The sequence below is a fragment of the Seriola lalandi genome, unplaced genomic scaffold (genome assembly GCF_002814215.2).
Source record: "Seriola lalandi dorsalis isolate HSWRI2012SDOR001 ecotype SW California unplaced genomic scaffold, Sedor1 jcf7180002054041, whole genome shotgun sequence".
Taxonomy (NCBI): Eukaryota; Metazoa; Chordata; class Actinopteri; order Carangiformes; family Carangidae; genus Seriola; species Seriola lalandi.
Genome location: NW_019524594.1, coordinates 143,764 through 163,204, shown reverse-complemented (window position 1 = coordinate 163,204; position 19,441 = coordinate 143,764). Strand labels below are relative to the sequence as shown.

Sequence of the window (19,441 nt, the reverse complement as noted above, 5' to 3'; positions counted from 1 at the left end):
CGCTGAAAAGCTGTCATTGTCTTTGTGTGTGTGTTTTGGATGTGATCTTAATCGTGTGAAGAGCTTCTTACTCCAAAATAGATGGATCTTTGCTCTCAAAGGATTGAAGCTGAGTTATCTATGTAGTTAAATGCATCTTGTGTGCTTTTTCATGAAGCAAAACAATAATCTTATGTCAAATCACTAGTAACTAATGGATTTATGCTTACTGAGATCAAACTGAAGAAAAGTAGGCAGCAGATTGATCCTTTCAATTTAATATTAACTGAGTCAATGTCATTGGTTCCCTCTAGTGGATAAAATAAAGTCAGGAAATACAGTCAGTATGTGGTACTAGAAAGCAGTGTTGCCAGAGTTGACAGTTTGACGTTTGAGCTACTTTTTTATCTAATTTTATGGGTGAAAAATGTTTTTGGATGTTTCCACCAGATAAAATGTATAAATATATTCCAATAAGAAATCCCCTCATCTCATGTAAGTAGCATGATTGAGACTGAGGTTCAGCTTATTACATCTTAGTTCACACACACGCACACACGCCCACACACACACAAACATTTATAGCAACTGGGATGAACTGATTGGCTATTTTGAGGTCTGACTGAGGTCACCTAAACCTTCTGAGTCCTGAACCTAACACTTTATTCCTGACATTGGAAACAACTGCAAGGTCCACTTGGTTGCTTGTTTGGGGCTTTTGACAATATTGTACAGCACAGTCCTAATCAGCAGGTTGTTTGTTGAGTCGTCTTGAAACTGTAGAGGCGCAAACTTTTTATGATTTTGAGGACTTAGGGCTCAAAGAGAGACAATGTGAGTTTATATCAGTCAGATCTTCTCCAGGCACAAACAGCACCAACACAAACATCACATTCCTCACTCAGTAGCCATTACACCACTCAGTGGCCATTTCATTTGGTACACCTGAGCAGTCTGATGCAATCCAGTACAACTGCTGTGCCATAAAAGTCGACTGTAATGTTGGATGTTTGTTATAGAGATGTTAATTAAATGATGTTACAGCATCATGGTTGACTTTTTGGCTGTGATGTTGTATTGAATTGCATGAGATTGTACAGATGTACCAAATAAAGTGGGCACTGGGTGTATATTCATATCTAAAACAATATGACAATATGCAGCAGGTAGCCAAACTGAAAAGCCATTGGCCATAGTGCAAGGTAACCACATATGTGTGTTCAGAAAATAATGAAGTGATCATTAGTCTCAGATGTCCATAACTGGAATGCAAAGTAATGTGATGAAGTCAAAGAATTCATCAGCTCTGGAAAAGTCATCAGCTGACAATGACAATAAGCTGCCTTATAAGTGTTAATGAGTTAATGAAGGTCAAGCATTTGAAGAAAGACTCCTTTTTGAGGATCTGTTTGCTGGAGGGGTCGTATTTACTTCACTTCCAACATCAACAAAAATGTGAAATCTGGTCAATTGAAATGTTGCACAGCCAAAGTAAACAGAAAAACATTGTGGAAGCAGAGCGCAGTGTGGATTCTACTTTTTGGAACATGGATAATTATTCTCCGGAGTAGTTCTTGTAGGATTTTCACCTTTGTTTTGTAGCTTGAATGTGTAGACGGACAAAGGTTCCCAGCTGGAGTTGAACTGGTGGCATTGTGACACCATGGGGATGCCAATTTATGGGTTTTATTTATCATACTACAGATTCAGACCTGTTAATATTACTGTGAAGTAAAGCTTACTAGGCTCTTCTTCAGGTATAACACTGATTTCCTCTCCACATCTCCGAGGAACAAATTATCTGATTTAAAAAATATTTATTGAGTAAAATGAGGCCAAAGGGATCATTTGAAAAACGTGTAAAGTCATTATAATAATCTGACTGACAAAACAGAGATAAAACTATGATTCACAATCATGCTTTATTCTTGTTGATTTCTTATAAAAGAATCAAATAAAAGTCTCTTTCAAGATCTCACACGCTGCTCAGTCTTTCAGTCTTGCTGTATCCCGTTTTCTTTAACTAAACTATACTTTTCTTTGCACCATAAGTCTCTTCATCTTAAATATCTTTTATTAGTTTGTGACTTCAAACCAAAACTTCATTGATTGTCAACACAAAATCTATTTTAGCACCAGTACAATAAAACTGTACTTTTGCTGTTTTGAAATACTGTTTTTGAATGAGGGAAGAAAATCTCAGAATAAAGGGATCCTAATAAGTACATTTCAAAATGAAGCACCAACCATACAAAGCAACTTTTTCATAGATAGGCTTGTCAGATACACAAGAGGTCAAATATATTAATGACTATTAAATTAAGCACAACAAACAGTGTAAATAAAACACTGCAACACAAAGCACTCTAGGATCTGGAAACACCATATCGGGACGTCAGGGACAGTCGTGGCTGCAGTTAAGAGGGCGTCTCAGCTCCTTGGACACAGGAGCAGGCTCTGGACTCCAGAGATGGTACAACTTTTCCTCTCAGAGAGATCCACAGGATTCTGTATCAGTTCAGGAGGAGTGCAACCTGGGAAGTGGAGAACACTACTATCTGTCCGGTTCTGTAAACAAACTCTCAATCTCAAGGTCCAAAAAGACATTATTTCAGACTGCGCGCAGGGACTGGGACAGCTTAGTGCTACCCAGACTTACTTTGTGAGATGTGGAGGAAAAATAAACAACCTAAGGTATTAGGTCCGTCCAGTAAAGATCTCTGGAGGATGATAAAGTGAAAAATGAAATGGAGAAAGAAACTAAAAAGGAAATGAGGCTCTCAGCTGGGCGGGTGATTATGTTTGAATATTATGTGCCGTCGTCTCTTCTCTGCAGGTCTCCAGGTCTCGCAGGTTGACAGAGAAACCATCCGGGCCAATGGCCTCCCTGACTTAAGCGTCTTAGCTTTACGCAAGAGTTCACCAAGATAAAAGCCTTGGATTATCTCCCATCGGAAAATATCGCTTTCCCTCAGGAACAAACTCAAACAACAAGTCCTAAACATAATCTGGCCCTTGCAACTAGAATCCATTTATATAACCAAATGTGTTACCCCTGATGGCAAGATATACATATACACTACCATGTACATACATAATCATTAAAAAAAGGTTTGCTCAATAGTTCTCATGTATTCAAATATACCTATAGATAGGAACCTGAAAGCTGCTTTCCTGCACTGACCACTCCTGTGTGCAGGTCCTTGTGATCACTTCATCACCTTCTGTCTGAGGTCAAAGGTTATCAGTGGAGTGTCAATTCATTGCTGTAGCTGGATTTAAAACCCATGACCCTCGTTACATTGGACGGAGAGGTTTCCTTTGAGCTGCTGCTTGCAGGAAGGACTCGGGTTGACTTTGTCTGCACGGTGGAGGAGTGCGTTGCAAGAGAGGCTATCGGCTGTGAGGCTTCCCTGTGTTTGTCAGCGTCTCTTCCTCCTCCTCCTCTTCCTCCTCGTCTTCTTGTATGATGTGAATGGACGAGCCCAGTAGTCTCTGGAGTTCTGGTACACAACGAACCAGATCCACAAGCCCCTCTTCCTCCTCTTCCTTGTCTTCCTCCTCCTTGTTATTGCCTCTGTAAGGTGAAGCTGAAGCGGAGCTCACCTGGCTGACCGATACCTGTCTCCAGAGCTCAGCGCGTGACAAACTCACCACCTCCAAGTGCGGGTAACGTGCCCGGAAGATCCGCGACGACATCTTCAGACGCTTCAGGACGTCTGTCAGGAGGAACCAGTTGCAAAAGCTGCAAGAAGAAGAGAAATGTCTGGTATTAGTCATAAGTTGGTGGGTAAGAAAAAACAAACAGAAAAGTTTTGCCAAAGTTTTACATCAAGTTTTACAGCATAAAGGAATCGAGTTACATCTGTGTGGTTAAATAGCTGAAAAGAGAAATTAAATGAAAACGTTACTTTGTGATTAGTTCAAGCTCTTAAGAGTTTACTGCAAAAAACAAAAACAAACACTGCAGCCATTCTCTGTGATATCAGTAAATCAAACTCTGAGGGCAGACACGAACAACATGGACAAAAAGAGCAGAAGATAATGTGGATCATAGTAAATCCTGTAGAAAATGCTGACTTAAGTTAAAATTAATAGTTCATTAGACATTTTTATTGCTAGACAGGATGCAATTCTATATCTGTTCCACAGTCCTAACAGCCACTGTATGAAAGAGATCAATGAAAACCAGTAGATATTATTGATATGGTCAATAATTATTTACCAAGTCCATGGATTTATTAACATTTATATAACATTTTTGTAAAATTTCCCAGCAACATACAGTACTAATAATATCATTATTTAATCATTAAACATGACCTGGATCTGGAAAATTAAAAAAACAGAAAAGAAAAACGAATCAATTTAAGCTTTACATGGAAATTGAACATAAGGTCTGAAACAATAGGAGTGGGGATTTTTCCAAACAGTTTCTGCCAAAAAACACATGAAAAAACATTTTAAATGAGCGTTTGTTCCTATGGCAACCTTGACAGTAAATAAAATGTAAGACTTTTTAATACAGAAATCAATGCTTTTTGAGACTTTTGAAGACTTGAATATAGATGTTTGGCAGTTGACATTTCATTCTTGGATATTCTACTGAATACACCCCATGGTGAGTTTTACAATAGTTTATACTTGCAGCTGTTGCCAAGGAAGGAAATCAGTCTAAAATATAGTACATGATAATGAAACGTTTTACACTGGTGTCATGTATAAAATAGCACCCTTAAAAACAACTACAAACCTTAAATTCTGGTTTACATCAGATGCTACACATTGGATGCTATGCATCAGTGTTTCCCTTTTTTATAAGTCATCAACAACACTGATCTCACTGTACAGATCTAATGAGGATCATCCTGTGCACACGAACTAACAGACTGCAGCAGTGAAGATGTTGGCAGGATGATCAGGAGGGGAAGTGATGCAATTATCAAAAGTACATAACCACAGTGTATGTCTGTGAAATACTGGAGGCAGAAAAAGTAAAGCTCTAAGCTGAAACTATTGCAATACATCCATGAGTCAGAGCTATCAGTATCCACTCTCATCATAGAGTATTTGACATAAATTGCTCTCATTTTTGAAAGCATTGTGTAACTACAGCTAAAGTGAGATGGCAAATGCTAAATTTTAAGGGGAAAACGTAAATAGCTTTAGCTCCAGTCGATGTAGTTATGTGTCTGACTCACTTGCACAGTTTTGCACAAGCAATGCTTGCTATCAGGTTCAGGTGTTCTCCAAAAATCATTATCAGATGCTGATTATAAGCTTCAACACATTTTTTGTTGTTAAAATAAATTTAGAGGATTTTGGTTTGTCTTTATCTTTATATTACGAACAACGATGTTTGTGAACTCACCCCTGTGTTAATGAAACCTGAACGTGAAAGCAGGGTAGGAGAGGCTCCGAGGAGAACTCAAACAGGAGACAATCTTTGTCTGAGTCCCGCTCAGTCGTATTCTCCTCCAGCTCCTGATTCTGCTCAGACAGGAGGAAGTCCCAGCACGGCTCCTGGTCAGTTTCTGTGAAGAGAGGTTCACTGAGGTGAGAGGAAGAAGAGCGGACAAACTGGCTGCATCTGAGCTGCTACTAAGCTGCCTTGGTACATGTGGTTAGGACACCCTCTAGTGGTCTGTCAATTCACACCAACAACAATATGTATTCGACTGACTGCTGGTGATACTGATCAGTTGAATGAATACAAACATTATGGTTTCAGTTGCAGCTTGAAGTTAAGTACAACCTACACCAAGACACATGTATATGACAATAATGTTCACAAGTCACGTAATTTAAAGTAGTATTTACTGGTGGACTGTTATTTTTCATGTAAGCAAAAAGCATGGGACAGTAATCAGAGGCAAATTCAATGCACTTACTGTAATTACTTATGAAAACTTCAACACAATGAAACAGATACTTTGACACTTAAAAGTGATTTTAAGTTGTTATAAAACATCAACCTACAGTAGAGACATTAAGTGCAGTAACAAAACTATATAAAAGAATAAAACATGTGCAGCTACATGGGAAAACCTTAGACTTACAGAGTATTGATAAATTGATGGAATCAGCTGAAATAATTGACATCATTTTATTTACTTTGGGGGAGGCTTGCTCTTCTTTATCTTAATTATTTAGGTGTAGCTTGAGGATTGGAGCAGAGTAGTAGAATGTAGTATTAGGAGAAGTAGAATGAAAAATCCTTGATTTTTTTTCTCTTCCTTGATGGCGAGATAAAAAAAGTTTGTGTAGTTATAAATTACAAACATATTATCTTTCATCTCTCCAGTCTCCCTCAGTTCTTCCATGCAGCTCTAATCCTGCTCTTCCTTCACTGGATAACTGGTTCCCTGTGGCTGTTATGGCACACCACCGATGTTAGTACACAAGGCTAACATCATTCCATGTCCCAATGGCCAAGCCTGAGCCCAGCCTACAAACTAGCATAACTTCCCTGCAGCAACCTGGTCATTGCTCCAACAAGCCTCAACCTGTCTGCTTCACTGACGGTGGAGGAATGAGCTTACAACCACCTTTTAAACACCACACTTACAAATTCAAACAGAAGGTTTGATTCAGAGAGATAATCAGACTGATAGAAGGACAGGCAGATCAGACAGACACACAGACAGACACATTTCAAGCTTTCTTACCAAACAGGGAGCTGCTGTAGAAATCCCAGGGTAAACTGGAATCATGTTCATTGCGGCCTTCCAGGTCAGTGAAATATTCTGGAAAAAAAACAGTGTCTTGTATCATATTTTGATCCATGTTAAGTCTGCATGTCATTTCTGCCAGATTTGCACTACGTATAAGCTTATGACAATATGTAGTAAAAGAAAAATAGATAAAAAATTCAACAACACACTTATTGAAGTTTGATTTTGCGATAGGGTCTGTTATGCAGCTGCCTGTGTTACAGAGAAACCCAGGCATCCAGGCAGTGTGTGAAAAGCTGTATCAGCTCATGAGCTTTCATCTCTGTTTACCTGAGATGCTCTGTGTGCTAACTGTTAGCTGTTGACTAATGTCAACTGATGTTCACTAACTGTTGACTGATCGACTCTCGTTATTCTCCTACCATGTGCTGGTGAAAGGTCCTCAATACTGGTCAAACGCATCAAACATGACCATCAACAATGGTGTTAATATAAGTTACAAAGCAAAGAAGCCAGGTCTGTGTCAAGCTGGCTTAAAGATTTTCCTTGTGTCCTCTATGACAAGCAAGAGGGAGTCACGTGGGTCAGAGGTTTCTTAGCAACAAAGATGTGTAAATGATCATTTAATCAGTCATCCGAATCCTTGATGATCAATAACTGAAAAATTATTAGAAGCTTTTACAACACCAAATTAATGATTATTACCAATTAAAGGTTTATCTTAACTATCGACATGGATGGTTTTAGCACTGTAATTATATCCTAATAACAGATGGAAATCTCAGTGGTTATTACTTTAAAATATGAGTGCACATATGTTGTCATGGGTGACTCAACCATTCAACTTCACTGTAACTTCTTATTGACAAACAGTCAGCACATCGAGAGATAACACTGCAAAGGAGGATGGTAAAAGAAAAGACAGCCACAACAGTAACTGATAAGATGAAATGCTGCAGATGACAAGTGCTTGCACCCGTTTGTGTGAACTCAAACCTCCAAGCATGTCATCAAGGTGAGCTTCACCTTTTACTATGCTTCCTTTCTCCTATATAAAATAACTTGTTTCAACACAATTCCTGCTGTTAATCCTGAATGCATGGATCTGACGTCCCGGGATGTACAAATACTGCCAAGTCAGTTTTGTGCATTGCCAGGTAATATACTCTTGATCAATCAAATTCTTAATATCCATTAAAATGTCATTGCTTAATCAATTACATATATACTTGTCAACTGTTATCTAAAATGAAATGCAATATTAGTTTTGGATAGAGTCACATGTCTGACAGCGAGTGTCTCAAATATTTAATGTCAAGTCCTATGTGGATAAAAGATTTAGCAGCATATATGCTGCATGCAATTTGTGTTGTTTATTGCTCACTGTGCCACATGGGATGTAGTGGGAGTAGGCAGAATTTAATAAGTTGAGACATTGCTTAAACAGTGAATGTAAAGTTAGCAAATACAAGTTTTATTACTTAGTGACATATCTGATTTATTATAGCTATTGTATTGTTTTGTTTATTTTGTTTGAAGTGATTGATGATGATGTGAAAAGTAGAATTAAGATGTGTTAAATTGCACCTTTACAATGTAGAAATGTTTCTATCAATCCAAAACTGATGGAAAAGGAGGCAAAATAAAAAACCTACCTGTGAGGAAGGTCTTCATGCTCAGGCTATGTGCCAGTTTGACTGGTGTGTGTCCAGAGTAGGTGGCCAGAGTCGGATCTGCTCCGTGGTTCAGGAGCAACCAGACTATCGGTAAGTTATCACTCGCTACTGCATCATGAAGGGGCCTAGACAAAGAACAATCAAAACACAAATGCCTCTCAGGGATTGCACAATTTTGGATGAGACCTGAATCTGTTTGTAAGCTTGTTGTATACAAAGTTTCAAATGTGTGAATGTGAATGTACTACAGTAAAACACAAGTGAGACTAACTTTCAAACACTTTCCTGTCATTGACTGGAAACTTCAATTGTTTAAACAGGCAACAGGAAGCATGCACCTCACCATGATATGACCAGAATATAATCTTCATTTAATCATAACATACCTGTCAGTGAGTATGTTCACTTGTCACTATGTTCATTATTGCTTAAACAAGATTATTTTGTTACACAAGCCGTTTACAAATACCCCAGACAAGTAGTTAAATAATAGCTTTTTTTTTTTTTTTTTTTTTTTTTTTTTTAAATAAATACAACTTTTTACAACCACAACACAAAATCATGCACCATGAAGACTTACCGTGTTCCATCTTGAGCACTACAGTTGACATCTGCACCATGTTTCAGCAGCATCTGGACAATCTGAGTCCAACCTCGAGAGGACGCCTCATGGAGAGCTGTGTAACCGGCATTGTCACGCCGATTGACCTCCCTGATGTCCTTCTCAAGACAATACTGAACTACATCCTGCAGAACAGGAGTTGGACAGACACAGTGTCACATTAACATGTCTCCAAGAGGTACGCCATTTACTGGATTGAAATTCATGTCAGCAACACTGCACAAGTAAACAAGTGGGATTTTACCTGATAGCCCAAGCGGGCAGCACGCTGCAGCAAGGTCTCCCCAGCATTTTTATTGACAATCAGTCGACGAACCTCTGGAGGAACAGGTCTTTTGGGTGGAGACTCTGAACCACTGCTTCTTCCTGATGAGCCCTTCTTATTGGATGGGGATGATGGTAAACTTTTTGGAGTGGGTGGGGGGCTATCTGTTCTTTTTACATCAGCACCATCATCATCCAGGGCAAGTGAGGCGCCTCGCTTACCCAAGCCACTGCGTTTGGTCTTAATCTAAAATACAGATTTATTGATTAGATCACTGTGTGAAATGGAAGATCTCACAATGCAATGCCAAGTTATGGCAATAGTTTCCACTTAGCAAAGTCCTAAGCTGTATAAAAGTAGCTGCCATCATAAATGTTACAAACATGGCATTCTCTAGCCACAGGGGGGCACTGTAAGCTAATATATTTGTGGTACGTTGTACCTGCTCCAACCAACCCTTTACTTATAATAAACTATAATCCAACAAGCAGCACCAGCAAGAGACGTACCTTCTGCTCATCACTGTCACATAAGTGCTTGCTTTTGAACTTTCTCTTCCCTGAAGGCTTATCATTGCACTCTGGAGACACCTCGCTCTCCTGGTAGCGGACTGATCCTGAGCGAGTGAATGAGGGTCTCCGTGGAAGAGGCTCTGGACTGGAGGCAGTGGGACTTGGACACTGATCTGTCTGTGGATCTGTGATGACAAATTAGATTGGAGATTGTCCTGATTGGTACCAAACAGATGAACCAAAACAAATTCCCTCATCTTATCTATGCTGTACTGATGCTGGTGTGAAGCAGCTTCATCCTCTTTCTCATGTGCCAAGCCTAACATGGAGCATGGAATATTTTAGGCGCTGTTTTTTGCCAACATCAGACAGACCGGTACTTCCTGCACCAATCATCCTTGGCTTCGCCATCTTTTCTGCTGAAACAGGGTAACTGCTGTCTGTAAGCTACTCTGCTGTGCTTTTTGCAATCCTATGCAGAAATATGCCATGTCTCTGTAAATTCTCTACATATACACCTTTATGATATGTGTTGTATCCACATCAAGAGGTACCTTATGTAGTCTCCTTGATTAGGATAATGACACACAGTTGGCGCCTCAAAAATAATCTGCAAACTGCATATATATGCTGTCTTCATAAACCTTATTGTTTGTTAGGTGTTACATTCATCTCAATATTTTGTATTTTCCAGTTGTAATATGTTTTATATGTTGTAACTGTTGCACAGTTTCAAAGGGTGTCACAATATTTTATTAATCCTTTCCCAATGTACTTCTTATGAAGATGTACATCCTCATTAAATCAATTTGTTTATATCTATTCAATTACAGAGGCCCCCAGCTAAGCTTTCTTTTGGTCAGTTATGAATCATATATCATTACATATGTCCATTAGTCCATTACTGACCGACCAGATATTTTTTTATGAACACTTTCAGGGCTCACGGATATCCTAATCTCAGCACCTTTATCCATGTGTTGTTCAAAATAATAATATATTTAAGTATATATTTAGGTAAATATCTAGGGTAAAACATAAAAATGTAAGGTTTTATTTTCATATAATTATTTTATCTAATACTCAGGCATTCCTGAAAGAAAAGTCCCGTTACTGGGAGCATCTGAGCCTTGAGAGATTAATTATAAAAAAATAATAGGGCTTGAAAAACAAATCTACAAAAACATTGTAAATTGGTCAGTGTATTATTTCTAGTTCAAAAAGACTCACTGAAATCAAAGATCAAGCAGCTTAAGTTGATTAAATCATGAAATGATGTCACTGCTCTGAACAGACATTTCTAAAGAGAAAGTGAAGAGAAATGTTATTCCAAAGACTTGAACAGAGCTGCATCTATTGTCAGAACAGAGTCATTCATCAGATATTTTTTAAAAGAATGAATAATCACTTAGTCTATGAAATGTCAGAAATGATGACAAATGCCCATCACAAGCCAGCAATGCCAAATGTTTTGTCGCTTAGTCTGGTCAGCAGCCAAAACAGGATTAATATATAATGGTATTAAAACAGAACAACTCTGTGAAGCTGTTACCAACTAATGTTTGGTGTGTTTGCAGGACTAAAACAATTATTTGAACATTAAAAGCTGCAGTAATTTTCATCATTAACTTATCTGCCATATATTTTTACGATGAATCAATTAATTGTTTGGTTAATTGTCTTGTCAAAACAACTCATAGCTCAAAGATAATCAGTTTACAATTATATAAAACAAAGCCTATCAGCAAATCCTCATAATGGAAAACGCAGAATTAGGGAATGTTTGAGTTTTTTTTTTTCACCAAATCACTTAAACAATCAGTCAATTAGCAAACTAGTCACCAATCAATTTTCTGTCATTTAACTAATCGATTAATTGCATAATCCCTGAGACTCTAATCAAAATGTTCTGTAAATCAGTTGCTCAATCAACTTTTCATTTCAACCCTGCATTGTATAAAGATACTCAGATTTCATTAGTGACTAACAGCTGCACCTTTGATTGAAACTTGGGCTGCAAACAGTTAATTGAAACTGATCTTTGGAGAGAAACTGAGAAACTGTACCTGCTGGAGTTCCACTGTCCTGTCTCAGGGAGTCAGATTCTTCAAGGTGCTCTCCATCTTCAAGCTTATCTTTCTCAGTGATGTAGTCCCCTGTCTGATACTTTTTGCTACGACAACGCCGACGTTTCTTATGGGCAGGTGTGTCACCCTCTGCACCGGTTGCCTTGCCCTTGCCCAGATGCACTCGTGCTGGCAGGGGATTTGAGCGAGGCCTCCCTCTCGGTCGGCGGGCAGGTTGGGTAGGAGTCAGAGGGGGTGATGGGGAAGCTGGGGGAGGAGGCATTGGTGGGGGTGGAGGGGAAGGCGTTGCAAAGCCCCAGAGGTCGAGTCGAGCTTCATCTGCTCGCCGTCGTCCTCTCCTCAGTCTTGGGAAGGAGCTCTCTGTAGCGTCTGTCTCCTTACTGGGTATCGCAGAGCTATTGAGAGAGACTGGAGTCTCTATACTCTGAGGACTGCTGCCGCTATCTGTAACTGATTAAATCACATTGGATTGTTACATTCACACCAGCTTCTATGCATAGAGGTATGACTGAGACATCAAAAATGCCATTCAGACACTATGACTGCTTCATACACATCAACCGCCACACCACCCAGGCTATTTATCTCCAGAGCTAGCTTACTCTGAGATGCAAGAGTAATCCAACACCCTGTAAGAACGGTTAATGGCATTAACTGTCACAGAATTATAAAAAACAAAGAGTATACCTGGTTTGTTGTGGGTTGGTTGCTCAACCTTGTTGGGACTGATCTTGTCCCTTGAAATCGACTCTTTACTCTGTGGGGAAAGTTTTCCTGCTGATAGACTCTGCTCCAACACAGGTGCACATTGTTTCTTCTGCTGAGATACAAAAAGGGACTGAGTCAGCATGCTGTATTGGATGCTACTGATCAAAGAGCTTTCATGAGATGGAGAGCATCAGACAGACCCACAATAAGGCCTTGGAAGTTAAATCATCAGTTATAGATACATTTACGAAAGGGGGGTCTGTATGGCCTATTCAGTAGATAAAATCTTAAAAAGGTAATTGTTACCTTAAATATTTCCACAAAATCCAACGAAAGGGAAATCATGAGAAATTAACAGAGATATTTTAGACATTAAAGGGACTTAAACCCATGCACACAGATCATTTACCTTCTTTACACAGGACACTTTGGTTGGAGTGTTTTCCACATCTTGCTTTTTCTTTCCAGCAGTCTTCTTTGACGGGTCTGTAGGTGACTTCTCCTTTGCTGGCTTCTTAGGACTGGTTTTCTTTTGTTTGATGGCAGCAGCTTTTGCTTTGGTTGGCGACTCCTCTTTGGTTCCGTTTGTTTTGTTCTCAAATTTGTCGCCTCCCCTGGCACACTGGCCTGTAAGAATAGACGCAACCATGCCCTCCAATTTTTCACTCGGAGGACCGTCTGATACCCCACTTTCTTTCTTCAATATCTCCCCCTCTAACACCTGGGCTAGTTTGCTCTCCATCCTGTTCTCATTTGTTGATGCATTGCTCCCAAAGAGATGAGACTGGCTAGCAGGCATTGAAGAGCCTTGCTTCGCTTGTAGTCCCATGTGTTCCCCCTGACTGGTGTGTAACTCAGTATTATTCTCCAAAGGCTCAGTAGCGTTAGTCCTCTCATTTCTCTTCTTAGTTTGAGTTGAATCCCCTTGAGAAGGAACACCAGCCCATTTTTCCACAGACCAGTACGGTGGGTGATCAAAAGCAGAAGCATGTTTAGATTGGGTGTCTTGGCTCACATTGAGTGGGTTAAGAACATCAGCTTTTCTAGATTCAACAGGTGAAGCTTGAGTATTACCCTCAGGGGTCAGTGCTGTTGCTTCGAGAGCTTGCTGCTTTACAATGGATGCAAGGTTAGATAGGGGGGACTTCATTCTCTCCCATTTATCATCCTCAGGTTTGGACGGGCTGTGATGAGCACCCTGAAATTTAGATCCTTCTGTAACTGTGGTGCCCTTGGTCTTTGGGGAGCCATGTGTGATTTTTCTCTGAGCAGATGAGGCTTGGTGAGGAAGATGAGACGGCTGTTGCCAAGCTGGATTGACAACAGCAGTAGAGTATGGCACTGCTGTTTTGCTAGGTCCAGATTTCTGATGAATCTGAGCATTAACAGAGCTTGACAGGGCAGTTGTTAGGGCTCCTTTAGAGGGACAGTTCTTAGTTATGGCTGTGCTGGTGTTTTTAACATGCTTGACAGTGTGAGCATGTTGGTTGCCCTTCATCAGACAGGATGGCTTCTTTCCTCCAGAGGCCAGATGTTCTCCTTGGTCAATTATAGATATAAACTCCTGCTTTGCAAAACTCTGAAATTCATCTGCAAAAGTCCCTTTTCCATCTTTGCCCCGCAGAGTAGAAGCCAGTATGGGGCTAGCCACACCTACATAAGTTCCAGGGATGTTTTTTATGGAGTCTTGTGAAGATCCCTTACCCCAGGTTGGTTTGGGCTCTGGAACCTGGTGATTCTGCGGCCTATTTATTTGCTTTTGATGAGATCCATTTCTGTGGGTATTGGGTAAGATAGGGTATTGCACAGTGGAGCTATAAGTTGTTGAATGAGTCCTCTTTGAGTTCAGAAAATCTCTCTGATTTGATTCATTAGTATGAGGCTCCATCATAGAAACTGGAGGGTCGTTTATGCATTTTGGACGTTTTGATTTAGCGGACAAATCAAGAGGTACATCTCTTTGTTCAATTGAGCAAGCTGTGTGGTCCTCTGAAGCAGAAGGTAGTGTTGTTTTAAGAGAGCCCATGGTTGCCTTGTCTATGCTGTTTCCTTTCTCTACATGGTTCAGTAGTCTGCTCTGAGAGGTGATGCTGGCCAGTGCAGAGCCACAGCAAATGGCAGCAGTGGGAGATAACGTGTAGCGGGTGGGTGCTGCAGAAGTTAATGACGGGTGCTGCAACGGTAGGGCAATAGCTGGTGACGCTACCACTGAGGCTAAAGATTTATGCTCTCCTACAGATTTTGCATTCTTACTCGATGAATGGTTAGATTTAAGTTTTGAGGTTGATGTGCCTGCTTTTTTCTCTGCAGCTGGAGTCCGGCCCACAGAGAACTGATATGGATAGGTCCGCATGAGAGGTGTCCCTCCGACACCTGAACTTTGAGGCTGAATTTCTTTCTGAAACTGAGTGGCTGTGGCTTCTCTCAAGGCAGCAATCTGACCCAATGCTGGTGGAAGTGTGATTTTACAAAGTGGAGAGGAAAAATTAGTCGAAGGAAGGAAGGCAACTGGCTGGGCTGGTTTAAACATGGTGGAGCACTGAAACCCAGGTGGAACACTTTGCACAGATTGTGTTTGTGGGTGTGATTTCTTACTGGATGTCACATTGCTGTGACAGGGGTTGAGTGAGTCCTCCCGGCTTACTTTTACACCACTTGACCACTGAGGAGTGGGGAAAAGACCAGCACCATCAGCCTTGAGTTTAGGGGGCTCTGCCCTTTTGTCTGCTCTCTTCTCTGAGGTGGTGAGGGCTGAGCCTGACATGGGTGCATTGTTGGGCTGTTGAGGAGGAGAAAGCTCAGGGCTGTGGTTGTAATTGCTCGTGTCCAGGCAGGCTTTCGCTGTCTTACAGTCTGTTGCTGGAGTGGTCTTGTTTTGCTGACTGAGGGTAACATCTCCTCTAAACTCAGGGGGTAGCGTCTGGGGGGGATTTCCCACCATACTAGTAGACGCTTTATTTGGAGCACTGATCTCTCTGCTCACCGTGCCTCCATCCCCTACATTCATTAGTGTAGGATCCACCTGAGTAATAAGAGAAGTTCATGAGGCCAGTATTAATTAGATGAGAGGAAAGAATTTTCTAATCTAGTAAACTAAGTGTAATAAGAATAAAAAAAACAATCACCTGCATAGGTGTTTCTTTAACACAACATGCCTCAGGGGGTAGCTGAGTCAGTCAGGTTAGAGTTTTCCTTGAAATACAGTGAAATGCTGCAAAATACACAAGAAAACGAACACTTGATGTGATCACTGTGAGTGCTGTTGTCATTTCAATCAGAGAAAAGGCCTTCATTTAATCCTTCATGAAGGACTTAGACACATTCTATGCAACAGTAATTGACCAACATTGGGCAATTGAAAATTTCCTTTCTTTTGAGATGGGCGGGCAGATATGTTACAATTTCCTTGGAGCGAGGAGGCAGTTCATGTTAGCAAAGAGAAGTGTGGTAGACTGTGTTGTTCTATTGTTCCTTTTTGTTTTATTTGTTTGCAAGCAGGGAAAACAAGCATTTTGTCAATGCTCATCAATCCAGAATTTGAATAGTCTACTCAAAATTGGATATTCAGTGACTGAAATAAGAATTAATGCATCAGTTGCTATATGGACGGATTATGAGCCAACAAGCTCCTGGCAGAGACACGTAAAAGGCCACCATTGCTAAAAAACCAGATCACCCTTTACATTGATTTTTTTCTGTGATATTTAGCAGGTTAACCATAACTGTTAATGGTTAAAACTATTTCTTTCACACTGGAGATGAAGAGGGGCAGTCTAAATCCTCTTCAAACATTCCTGCCACAATAGACTGACACTTCTCTTTGCAGAAATCATACAAAATACTATGGCATGTGACACAAAATATAACAGGAAAACATTTTAAAAATCTGTCATGTAGCTTCTTTCTTCAAGTGTTAGGCATATTGAAATATCCCCTCCAGACGTGTTTTAAGACATATAAAAATACACTGCTTTGAATAATAATGTGAGTCTGATATCACCAACAAGTTCAATTAACTAGCTAAGAATTCTTAAATTACATATGCTCATTTAAAAAATACTCAATCTATAAATATGCAAATATTGTTCATTTTGAAAGTGTCAGAGAGATGAAGATGCCTCTTGCTTCACTGAAAAGTCTACTCCCAGTGTATGTGCAGTGGAGGCTTCATGTCTCCACATCACACATGTATAAAGGTGCATATTGGATTATGATTGGCTCCAAACTAGTTTTGATGACACAAATCCTGCTGGTGCGTACATGTCTTCAACACAGACTTGTGGTGAAAAAATGAGAAACTTTCCCCCTTCAGCAGATTAATGTGAAAGCAGCCTTCTAGTGTCAAACTATGCACATAGATCATGCTGCACAGTGAAGGTCAAACATTCAAGTCAAGGCACAATAAGCAAAACACATTTTTGAGTGTTGGGGAATCTTAAATTGCTTTTCTAACTTAAAAGTAGGTTTACTGTATCTGAGGTATGCCCTGTGCAGCTGTATTAGAAAAAATGAACAAAATATTATCAATTAATACTAGATGAGACTCCTTATCAGCAGATTCTCAACATTAAAGCTAAGGGAAAAAACACAATTGGGACATCCCTAGTTTTGACTGAACCCTGTGATATTCCAATGAGAAATGCTAACAGTCACTTCAAACAGATTCCTGCTTAGGGGGTCCATGACCCTTTGGGCCCCTAGGCCTGTCCCAGTAGCCCCATCAGTAATGCATCCATGAGACAATCAGCTCTGACTGTTCTAAAGATCTTTTATGAGTGTGTGGCAGCCTCAATGTGTTCTGAGTTGATTAAGCAGTGTGGTGGATGCCGGAATGTGAGCAAAGGTTTTTCCTTACTTGCTTATATAATTAAGGATTATCTATCACTGGACGGTTAATTATTTATGATTACAGTATGGAGGCAAACCTCTTTAAATGCAGTTTCAATGTGGGGGGTCCTTGTAATGTTAAGTGTTGATCATTCTTATCTAAAATTAGACTTGAAATTCCACCCATTACTTCTCCATGGAAAACACACTCAAACAAAACACATTTTCAAAAGAGAATACAACCTTCTTTCACCAAACGACGCTAACCATACACACTATAATGAACAATATTAAGCCATCAGTTAATCTAGCTCGATGTCATCTCAAAACAAACATTTGCAATACTCTCATACACAGGCGACACACACCACAGCAGCCTGGTACGTAGGTAGAGGTGAGCGCAGGCGAGCGCATCTGCAAGTAAATGAGACGACTACAAAAGAGACTAGGCACAAAATCTATGTCAAAGCTTTGGGGGGAATGGAAAATGTTTCACCCTAGAGTCAGTGAAACATAACGAAGATGATGCACATAATGACTGACACACCAATCTCTGCTGGAATCTGCGAGCATGGACTGAAAGGGATCCAGCGATGCAGACACCGCTCAGTGCAAGGAGGGTCTGCATTCATTACCGTACAACAGTTGCTTACAGCTAGTTTGTCTTTGTGCTGCGATCATACGCGGTCTACCATGCCACAACATTTGAATTCATCTGCTCTGATGTAGGCCAATAAATGTATGCAGTAGTCCGCATACACGCCGTGGGCAACACCGCTCAGACGAAACAAAGTCGAGCCTGACATTACCTTTGAGAAACAGCCTCGAAGAAACCAAATTATTGTGTTCCCGGTCAGCTCACTGTCCACCCCACGGCACAAAAGACACACGTCCCAATGTCATATCTGAAAAGTACACAATAGACCACATGCATGTTGAAGCATCGGGGCATTCACAAAACAACACGTTTCTCTCTGTTGTAAATATCAGCACGGAAAAACTCTGGAGAGCTCCGGGTCGCTCTCTCTCGCTGGAGATGGCGAGCAGTCACCATAATGAGAGAATGGTAACTGGCTCTCAGGTGATCGGTCCTTCCACAGACAAACTGAACAGACAGTCTGTCTTCATCTCTAATTCTTGTCTAAATAACGTGGAGAATAAGGGATTGAAATGTTTCAAGATGAAAGACAGATGTTTGGAGAAATTATAACAAGTGACAGGGGAGCTTTCTCCCATCGAGTGGCTGCCTGGGCTGCGTCGTAGGAGCACAATGTGGCAATGTGTCACATCCCTGCCTGATAAGGTAAGTCAACATCAATGCAGAGCCACACAGAAAACGAAGGGAGAGCCAAACAAACAAAACTCCTGACGACCATCATCCCGTTTCATCTACCCACGAACACCAGACAAAGTAACATTTACTCTGCCTGGACGTTTTTTTTTTAAACAAACAAATAGTCGATTTCACCCGCTGATAGCACAGCAACTGACTGCACTGAGTTACTCGCAAATATGAAAAAAGTAGCCAGCTGGACAACTAAAAGGCGGGTGGGTGACAACTTATTACAGAGGCTTGTGCTGCCGGAGTGGCCACGACAAGGGGGCAAACAATATATTTAACTCCACTGACCACCGCTACCTTCAACAGCACCGCGGGTAGCTTTCCAGCTCCCTGCGCAGCGGAGTGTCCGCGAAGCCCTCGCACTGCTCCCGGTGGTTTACATGTTGAGGCAGGCTACTGTTATTTATCCCCGGCCGACCTAATGTGAAGTGCTCCCGTATCGGCCCTTCGGTGGACTGACTGAGCCACTTCGGCGTTGAAAGGCATTCGCCGAGCCCCCCGACCCACCAAGCCTCTTCTCTCCGTCCCCCCTTTAAGACTCTCTCTCGCTCCCCCTCTCTCTCCGAAATATTGAATTATTCCCAAGCTAATCAGCAGGCGAGATAAAAGATGTCTCATGACACAAACACTTACGAACCCGCTCGTCCAGATGGCATGCGAACGACGTACAGGCACGACTCGGTTACGGCCGCGTCCAGCCTTTCGCCTCTGCCGTCCGTGGCTGTTCACTAATCTCGACGGTTTTCGGT

General features: G+C 40.9%; 1 protein-coding gene across 7 annotated transcripts in view; it reads right to left on the bottom strand.

Annotated features, from left to right (window-relative positions):
- Window positions 1–1,882: 1,882 nt before the first annotated feature.
- bcorl1 (BCL6 corepressor-like 1) overlaps window positions 1,883–19,441 on the bottom strand; it is a 21,166-nt gene continuing 3,607 nt past the window's right edge. The window contains exons 1-14 of one of the 7 annotated variants that reach the window (XM_023402888.2): window positions 19,326–19,441; window positions 18,160–18,255; window positions 15,649–15,734; window positions 12,933–15,545; window positions 12,503–12,635; window positions 11,795–12,265; window positions 9,726–9,913; window positions 9,196–9,462; window positions 8,910–9,076; window positions 8,309–8,454; window positions 6,648–6,725; window positions 5,351–5,513; window positions 3,634–3,724; window positions 1,883–2,513 (exon numbers count right to left, since the gene is read on the bottom strand). In XM_023402888.2, the coding sequence (XP_023258656.1) occupies window positions 2,493–2,513; window positions 3,634–3,724; window positions 5,351–5,513; window positions 6,648–6,725; window positions 8,309–8,454; window positions 8,910–9,076; window positions 9,196–9,462; window positions 9,726–9,913; window positions 11,795–12,265; window positions 12,503–12,635; window positions 12,933–15,545; window positions 15,649–15,654 (4,344 nt within the window). In that variant the 5' untranslated portion in view covers window positions 15,655–15,734; window positions 18,160–18,255; window positions 19,326–19,441 and the 3' untranslated portion in view covers window positions 1,883–2,492. Of the gene's footprint in view, window positions 3,725–5,350; window positions 5,514–6,647; window positions 6,726–8,308; window positions 8,455–8,909; window positions 9,077–9,195; window positions 9,463–9,725; window positions 9,914–11,794; window positions 12,266–12,502; window positions 12,636–12,932; window positions 15,546–15,648; window positions 15,735–18,159; window positions 18,256–19,325 lie in introns of all 7 variants that reach the window. The other 6 variants (XM_023402882.2, XM_023402887.2, XM_023402883.2 and 3 more) reach the window with 6 other exon arrangements.